This window comes from Sprattus sprattus (genome assembly GCF_963457725.1).
Source record: "Sprattus sprattus genome assembly, chromosome: 6".
In the NCBI taxonomy this organism is placed as follows: domain Eukaryota; kingdom Metazoa; phylum Chordata; class Actinopteri; order Clupeiformes; family Clupeidae; genus Sprattus; species Sprattus sprattus.
In genome coordinates, this window is record NC_137925.1 from 30,266,570 (window position 1) to 30,276,429 (window position 9,860).

Genomic DNA, 9,860 nt, shown 5'->3' on the forward strand with positions numbered 1-9,860 from the left:
CACACACACACACACACACACACACACCTGCATATACTTGCCTGTCAGCACATGTATGCACATATCTATGACCACAATACAGGATGAAATGGTCCCCTGTCTAATATGAACAGGCAATTTCATGGGCAAACCAGTGCCCTTGACAATAATTTAGTTGGAACAACTACAATGTATTACAGTATTGTTCAAAATACCCTTAAAAAAGAACAGACAAATAACACATCATAATTTCAATACAAAGTTTTAAAAGCTGTATTTTCCCTGTAACTATAGTTCTTTTAAATTCTGAAGAATGCTCCAGAACAAATGATGAAAAGAGACACCTCCATACACAACATGTTTCCATACAGCACATACATTTCAAATACTTCCAGCAGTTTGCTCAAGCCTGTAGGATTCATTTCCTCTGTACTTTACTTCTGGATGACGATGAATCCTGTTCATCAATTCTTTTGTTTTGAAGTAGTTTTGTTCTTCATGACATTTATAAATACGCCTAAGAACCAGCTTAGTTCCTTCACAGTTTCTTCTAGTGCAATAAATACTCTCTCAAGATGACACATGAAAGTGAGCTGCCAGATCTTCCTCAAGTCTTCCCAAGAATGGAGGACCTGTGGGGACATTGAGGAATGTGCTGAGTGAGGGGAAAGGTTTTGTTTAGTCAGAAATGGTTCCCATTGGAAAAGTGATGAAGTGGCAGATGTCATACCTGAGGGCTTTCCAGCGGTCCTTCTCCACTTGATTCTCTGGGCTTTCACTCTCATAGGACGCCAGATAGAGACCTAGGGATAGAGAGAGAGAGAGAGAAGGTGGGGATGTCAGTAAAGGATTAAAGATATATACATAATGACAAGTTCAACATTCCAACAGTGTGAGACTGCTTTTGACCATTCAGCAGTATTTTGATCATATTACCATAATTTCAAACTGGACATTCGGCAAACTAACTGATGTCAGGAGCTCACAGGAACATACCGTCTTCGTTGAAGATGGGCGCTGTGTGGAGATAGTGCAGGATGCTGCGCTCTTCTTCATAAGGACACTCCATCTGCTTCCAAGCCATGAACTCTCCCACCTGTCTGGCCAGCTCCACAAATTTCTGCAGACAAACCCCTCATGCTCAACATTGAGTTTCCAAACACAGACAAATCCCTCATGCTAAACATTGAGCTTCCCAACATGAAGATGACTAACATGAAAGGGGATCATGGTTAGCAAGTTCAGTCTGTAATGCCTCACCTCAAAATTGACATGCCCATTGGGCAAACGATTGGAGCAGCTCTCATTCAGGAAGTAGATATCCTTGATGAGAAGGCTAAAGAAAGGAATGACGATCTGATAGAGAGAGGATATGCAAGGAATAGAGAAAAGAGGCATGATTTCTTGGGTTTTAGAATCACTACTTTTGATACCATCACTTCTTAAATGATTTCAATGATGTTGAAACATCAAAACAGTTATTTTACATACAATAATACAATACAAAACAATACAGCTAATTGTGCTGCGCATTTGAGCCCAGAGTTTAACTTAACAAAGGTCTCTTGACTCTTCGACATCTAAAAATGTTTGCAGAGATTACTTTTATCCATTTAACACAGGAAAGGTAAACTAATCCTAACAAAAAGTTTGTTTTCAGTCCTTTATTCCTCTACTTGTATTGCAGTCTCTGAGTCACATTGTCAGGGATTATTAAATTGACTTCCATTGTTATTATTACTACTACTTATAATACTACTACTACTACTACTAGTATAACTTCTACTACCAAAACAAATACTACTACTATAACTACTACTTCAACAACTACTTCTACTACTACCACTACTAAGAAGCGGAAGAAGAAAAGGTACTCTTTAGAATATGTTTGAATCCCTGGTTCTAATGTTGCAGGAGCAAGCGTACCTTCTCCCTGTTGCTGTGAGCTGTGTGTGAGCGGTGAGCTGCTCCTCTCAGGGCGGTCCTGTAGTTGTAGAAGTTCCCAGTGGGGTCCATCTGGTGCTGTTTGCAGAACAAGAGTAGCACTCAAGAAACAATTCATAAACCCATGACAACATACTGCATCTGATATAGGAATAACCCATGTTCATTACATCACACCAATCAGTGAAATCTGAAAAACAGTTGGTGTATAAATAGGTCTCTATGATCTGCCATGTACTATATTACAATATGTGTGCCACATGCAGAACAACTGATGATAACTTTAGGGAAATTTGACTTTATTATATTTTATTTTATTTTGTTATACGTCTCTGCTGCAAAAAGTTCAATTGATATGAATCTGAATCTGATATTTCTTTATAATGAATGACTACTTTTATTTTCCAATACTGACCAACATGGACTTTACATTACTCTTTACTAGTGCTGTCAGTTTAACGCAAGCCCATTTTAACGCCGTTAATTTTTTTGTCGCGCGATTAATTAAAAAATTAAAACATTTAAAAATGTTTTTTTTTTTAGTTTTTTTTGATTAACGTTCTTTTTGCTCTCCCAAACTGTGTAGTAGGCTAACGTTAGGTTTGAGTGAATGGTGAGCGCGATATGGCCAAATGGATAATAAAAACCTTCTGAATAGAAAGTTTACCTTTAAAAGTCGTGTTGTGCAAAAAAAGCGAGCTTCACTGTTGTCTGAAAATGTCAACAGGCATCTGGCTGAAAGCACAGAAGTAGTAGGCTTACCTTTTATTGGTAACCTAACTGTTAGGGTTCATTGTTTTTTAAATAAGAGGCCTGACTTCTATGTTGACAGCAAACTTGAAAAAAAGAAAATAAAAGTCCTTGTTTATCTGAAATGTGCATTTTATAATTTTATTTTGTACCGCCCTGTTTGGCAATGTTGTTTTTCAATGAAATAAAACATTGCATAAAGCAAGCCAATCCACTTTTCCATGTTGATAAGAGCATAAAAAAAAAAAATTATTGAAGCGACATTTAGAATAGAATTTTTTTTGCGATTTATACATTTGCAATTAATCACGATTCATTTTGAGTTAACTATGACAAAAATGCGATTAATCGCGATTAAATATTTTAATCGTTTGACAGCACTACTCTTTACATTTTACATTATATCATATATTAGTTGGAACAACTAGAGTTTGTCAAATAGGCTCTAAAGAAGTTGTAATGACGCTCTTCGGGGTTTTAGGAAAAGCGCTTGCTGATATAGCCTTGTCAGTGGTGCACCTTGCTGCCGTCAATAATGATTTTAAGTGATGATGTCATTAACCTCAAGTATGATTTCAACCAGGAACAGCCAGTGATAAAGTGATGATGTCATTTACCTCAAGTATGAAGAACTTTGCTGTCTTGGCTTTCGCCCATGTCTTCTTCAGACGAGATACTGGACTCATGTTCATACCAGCTGGGTAGGATAGAGGACACATTTAATATGTTTAGAGAAACATCTATAAATTAGTTCAAAAACTTAAGATATGGGTAAATATAGTCAGAACAAATGGACTTGTACATGCACAGCCAGATGCCTGTCACTCACATATGATGGCCATGAGGGAATTAAAATTCCCAATGTTGAAGCACTCCCGAGCCACATCTATGAAGAACTCGATCACTAGGGCACGCTGCTTCTTCTTGGCAGGCTAAACATGACCGATGACATTGGACATTCATTGTTACCATTTAGATGCGTATTACTGCATACTGAATGAAGTAATATGATCAATGCTGAAAAATACACATTTCCATTATATTGCTGCAGTCTATGTAGAATTCAATTCAGCAATAATGTCACATTTTCCCCAAAATACTTGCATATAGGTAGGTGTGTATTTTAATGCTATGACACAAAACCATCACCAGAGGGCATTAGACATCAATTCATGGTGCATCCAATGATGACTGCTGGTTAAGCCTTGCGTTACTGCTTGGTTCTTTAAAATGAGTGTGGACTCCAGAACCTACCATGCAGATCTCCGTGGCCACCAGGTAGCACAGCCTGTTGAACCAGCGTACATATGCTTCAAGGTTGGTGGTTGATTTGCTCTGCTCGCTGAAGCAAGGCTGTCAATGGAAGGCACATTCTATCTGGTTAACTTCAGCAAGACACACAGGATAGCAGTAATGAGCACCTCTGTGACAACTCTCCTGTTCAAATAGTAGCTTTATTCCAAGAGACTTTAATGGGCTGACCTTTCAGAAATGGGCACCTTAAGTTTCACTTGGGCACCCCTTCTAATATCATTTGATAGGGTAAAAGGTAACTGTGTGCCAAATTTCATGTTTTCATCACCCCGGTCACGATCGGTTTGTTATATGGTTTCTCTTGGCTTTGGTCGGGAACTTGAACGCATGCGCAGTCTGTGGGATCGATGTATCCTCTGCTCAATAATAATGTCTGTGGTGACGTATGAAAGTGGTGACGTATTTTTGACAGTTTAGTCACATTTGTGAACCGTAACTTGTGGAGTTGCATTTCGTGTTTGCAATTTGTGAAACCGTAATCGTGAAGTTGTATTTCGTGTTTGTAATTCGTGAATTCGTATTCGTAATGAAGAAATCGTAATCGTGAAGTTGCATTTTGTGTTTGTAAGAGTTTACAAATATGTATTTTCTGCTCAACTTCAAAAAATATGCACGTATATCTATTTTATACACACGAACATTCTGACAGCTTCCTTACTCCATAGGTGGGTGGGTGTTCTCATCATTACAGACTGTCAGTGTTAGATTGTCAAATCTAACATATTATGTCAAATGCCCTTTTGTTGCTCATCAGTAGAAATACATTTGGAATCCTTCACTTCACATTGTTGCTCTGTTACACTGCGTCATTGGTTATATACAATAGGAAACTACACCATTAAATCCAGTATACTGTGGTATAGTGATACATTAGATATTCTTGTCTGCTGACACAAATGAGGTACTCATTCTGTGCAAAGGTACCTTAGTCGTGTCCAGCGGGTCTTTCTGTATAAAAGCCTGGACAAATTCTTCAGGTCCAATGTGCCTCAAATGCTCCTGGAAAGTAAACACATTTAAAAAATCTCAACTAATTCACGTATTTACAAAGCAAGCGTTTAACACATATCACCAAATATTATCCATTAGGTACAGGATAAACACACACATTGATGCTCCAATTACTAAGACACATACTCGCTCTTTCTTTTTCTAACTGTTTTGCTTTCTCTCACTTATAGGGAGAGAGAGGGGAGAGAGATGAATCATTATGCAGGGGCATGTGTGGACGTACAAGTCCAAATCAGCCCTGATGCCTTTCATTTTCGGATTAAATTTGCTTGCCTGCATCTACACCTAATACTGTCACGCAAAGTGAAAGAATTTGAGTACATGTGTGTGTGTGTGTGTGAGTCTCGGTGGCGTGGCGTAAAACTGTCAGGTCACATTCCGTCAGCGACAGCTCACTCCCTGCTCACTCTGCAGCCCCTCGGGGCAGTGGAGTGACTTTCGAGATGATGTCACAGTCTGGCTGAGAGTGCACGCTTTACTCGCAGCCTGGGGCGGAGCAAGCCTTCAAAACAACCTCACTAGGATCCAAATATACACTCATATCAGCCCTGTGACAGCAGGGAGAGACTCTCTTATTCTGGCTTCTTACAGCCATCTATTATTATCCAGAATGTTTCATTTGTGCCCTCACTCTGCTCAGCTGCAGGCTCAAACTAACAGCCCTTAATAAAAACATCTAATAATAACCCGTAATGAAGCTAATGGGACCAGAGGTATCAGGGTCTTTGTGGCGTAAGGTACAACCTGATTCAAGTAGGAAGACGTTTTAAACCAGACTCCTTTATTCTTCCTCTTCTTTGTCCTTTATCCCTCCTTTTCTTAGTCCTATTTTCTCATTTTCTGCACACATCCTCCCAGTGATGACCCTCGCTCCTGCTTTGACCCCTGACCTCACATGACCTCTGACCTCACAAGACCCCTGTCTCAGCCTGCACTGCAGCGCTCTGCCCCTCAGCTCTGCTTACCAGCTCGATGTGTGTGAGCTGCTGGGCCAGCGTGAAAGGGTCGTTGCAGATGCTGATCATGTCCTTCTGGAGGGGCGCAGGCTTGGTCTTGAAGGCCACCAGTTTGTCCGAGACAGAGGTCGTAACCTTGACGATGCTCTCGTCCCCCTGAGCCATGGCAGCCAGCTTGGCATCGAGATTCTGGAGCACCTGGTTCAGCTTCTTCCTGTAAGCCTGCCAAGACAAAGCACAGGCTTAGTTATCAAATCATCTTTTATTGCTGCCATTAAAAGACATTCACAAGTAGTATATTTGGTATATTTACAATGTTTCTGTGACAGTAATCCAAGATTCCACATGCTTTTGTCTGCTTGGCCCCCTGTTATAGCCAGCATATACAGCCTGCTTGGCCCCCTGTTACAGCCAGCATATACAGCTCTCTCTGAGTGTGAGGCCACTAGGTCAAGAACCAGTGCTAATCACACCGTGTGGGTCATCAATTACCCAGCACTCCTCCCGTGCCCAGTGCCACCACAAATAGCAGCACATTCATCATGCTTTCACCAGCCTCTTCTCCTTCTGTCTGTCCTCTCTCCATCCCTATGTCCACATCTTTCCTTTCTCTCACCCCCTCCCCATTCCCTTTTCCATCCTTCTTCCTCCATCTTTCTCTACATCTCACACTCCCCCTCCCCAGTCTCTTCCGCCCTCCATGTTTGTCTCGTTCTTTCTGTCTCCTCTCTCCACAGCAGCAAGACTGATGCTGCGATCTCCCACTGTGCCCCCAGCGCTCTCCTCCTCCTCCTCCTCCTCCTCTTCCTCCTCCTACTCTTCCGCTCTATCTGGGTTTCAGCTTCAGCTCCCCCTTTGAGGGTCCTGCCCTCTCCCATTCATCTGTTTGTTTTCTTCTCTGGCCTTTTTCTCTGTCCTTTTTCTCAGCATCATCTTCTCCCTCTTTATCTTCTACATGCGTCATGCTTTTTACTCTCCAAATGGCATCAGATGGCATGCTGGAGATTTCATGTCTACAGTAACCTCATTAACTACAGAAATTCACGGAAATAACATTGACCTAACTCCCAGGCCTGGCCACATTACCTCATCACATGGAGCTATCCTGTGGATGAGGTCCTTCAGCTGTGCCACCATCTTCTCCTCCCGGAAGTCAGACGGGAAGGTCTCGGCCCACTCTGTCAACAGCTGCAGGATTTTGGGACCAAACTTCTTCACCTTGGCCTGGATATAGCAAAGGGACTCAATTAAAGTCACAGCAGCATTCTTCACAGCTCCACACACACAGCTCCAGTGCTCCAGAAGGAAGCAAGCAAAGAGAATGAGCAGGGAAGGGATGGAGAGGATATCAAAGCTGGCCCAAATATGTCAGGCATTACATTTTAGTCTGCCTGAAACCTCATCAAACATTTTGTTCTTTCATATCTGGTACTCTGGATGGAGATGTGAGACACGCGCGCACATAAACGCACATACACACACACACAAATGCACATACACACACAGTAACGCATATACACACACATAAACGCAGAAACACACAGACACAAACGCACATATACACACATAAACGCACATACACACACACACAAACGCACATACACACAGACACAAAGGCACACACACACACACACATAAACGCACATAAACACACATAGTGTGGCTTGAGTGGGACACTGACCGCGTCCAGGGGCATCTGCTCCAGGTGCTGCTGCTGGATGCACAGCTGGCAGACCCGGGAAAGCAGCTCGTGGGGGGGGATGAAGAGGCGTGAACTGAGCAGGAATGTGAACACATACGCTTTCTGGGGGGAGGAAGTACAGCCAGTGAAAGAGGAGTCAGAGACACAACCAGAAACAGGAGAAAAAATGCAATGCTTTTTGGGACTGATTTGCTGTACGTTGTTAGTTAAAATGTAAGGAATGGCAAAGAGTAGGTATTTAACCTTTGTTACTTTTCACATATCCTCACAGTTGAAATCTTACCATTCTATTGAATAACATAGCCTGAAAAATATGTTTGTTGTGCACCTGTGCTAAATTGATCACCAACATTTTTCATCATTTAGCAGTAAATCAACCTTGATGCAGTGGTTTGGCATCATAGGAGGATTGGGTTTAAGCAGTTAAATTGTTTAATTAGAAACAAATATGACAGACTTTAAATATGACAATGTGCCCAATGACATCCCACCATCCATTTGGAGGCCTTAAGATAGGAGAGTTTGTGTTTAAAAAAAAAACTTTAAAAAAAGGCTGACTTCAGTCACAAACGACACACAGTATGAAGACTGTCAACTCTTTTTGAATATTGTTTAATCAATCATAAAGCCTACTGTGTGCTCTATGCTCATGTGTAAATGCTGTATAATCAGTCATTTGATGGCAAAGGCCAACCATCCTCTGCTGCTGTTGAGCAATCGCACTTTTTCACATTGTCTCATGGAAATGCATCTCTAGTGCTACTCTAAAGTTAGTCTAGTCTCCCCAAACCATCAGCATATATAAATAGGATGAGAGGTGAGAAACACATAGAACCTGACTGATCCAATTAGGCTGCTGTTCTCCCCAAACCATCAGCGTATATAAATGTGATGAGCCACACATAGAACCAGACTGATCCAATAAGGCTGCTGTGCTGTCCCATCCTGGCTCTAACACTCAAGCACGGTGTCAATGCTTCACAAGCTTACAGATGTTTCAGTCACACACGATAGAATAGGCCTCATGATTCCCCTCTTATCAAGCCTACAGATGTTTCAGTCACACACAATAGAATAAGCCTATTGACCAAATTGCAACCATCTGAAACTACTGATTTTCCTTGGCGATCCAAGGGGGCCACAGGGTGTTGTGGTTTCTGTGGATGCTGGCACTTACCTCAGGGTAGTAGTCTGTGGTGGGCACCAGGTGCTGTATGAGGGTGTCCAGGGAGGCGGAGGAGATGGGGGGGCTCTCGCTGAATCCAGTCCCTGGGCCAGGACCCTCCTGAGGGGGCTCCTCCCCGGAGGCCAAAGGGGGGCCCATGCCACTGGGAGCAAACATAGTGCTGGGGCACGCAGTTTGGGGCATTCCTGTCTGAGACAGAGAGAGAGAGAACAGACTTGTGACTCACACGTGTGACTTTTTTTTTTTGACCATCACTGCCAGATGATTCAGTGTTCCGAGCTGTCCAAGGCTGTTCCCATGTTGTGATTGTTGTTATTCTAATGGGGTGATCTGAGAGCAGGTCCCACTTGTTAGACGGTCAAACCAACACAAGCGCAATCTGGCGCCTCAACGTGCCACTATTGCCATGGCAGCTGTTCAAGGCTAGTGTGCCAGCAGACTAGCATGCTATTCCCATAAGGTGTATCATACGTGAGACAAGCCTCTTGGCCACAATGCAAAACACACTGCTAGTCATTGAGCCAAATCTGAATCGGACTCAAATAGCTCATGAAAATGAGATGCTTTGATACCTTTTATTTTCACTTCTACTTGCAGTGCTACACTGGACAGACATGTTGCTGGAAGGTCCTAATCTGATCATGCTTACAGCAGGCTTCTGATCTGTGCTGTTGTAAGGGCAACATCAAGAGCACACATCAATAATGCCACTGAATGGAATTCTGTCTCACTAGCTTTGTTAAAGTACAAAATAAACGCATATTCAAATTGCTTGTAAGGGAAATAGGTTAAGGTAAAGGTCTGGTTGCGTTTTATAATAAATAATAATGGTTAACATTAATAATACCGTCACATTTGTAATATAGTATTAATAATGTCAAAGACCTATATATAACTACCAGCTGGTCAACCAGACTCTCCATCAGTAGACCAGCAGCTGGTCAAAAGAGCGACCTGTGATTATAAACTAACCAATCTGTTAATGCAGTGCGATGTATAGAGCGGAGATGCTTCACAA

At 42.0% G+C, this 9,860-nt stretch overlaps 1 protein-coding gene across 1 annotated transcript; it reads right to left on the bottom strand.

Moving 5' to 3' along the window:
* Positions 1-586: 586 nt before the first annotated feature.
* Positions 587-9,025, bottom strand: LOC308367303 (ras-GEF domain-containing family member 1C-like; the record flags this gene model as incomplete). Its single annotated transcript, XM_080841190.1, has 13 exons — positions 587-611; positions 710-782; positions 976-1,099; positions 1,240-1,335; positions 1,906-2,001; positions 3,291-3,370; positions 3,503-3,605; positions 3,928-4,026; positions 4,912-4,986; positions 5,964-6,176; positions 7,041-7,178; positions 7,636-7,758; positions 8,834-9,025. The coding sequence occupies 13 exons, from the start codon at positions 9,023-9,025 to the stop codon at positions 587-589; spliced, it is 1,437 nt and encodes a 478-aa protein (XP_080697316.1).
* Positions 9,026-9,860: the final 835 nt, after the last annotated feature.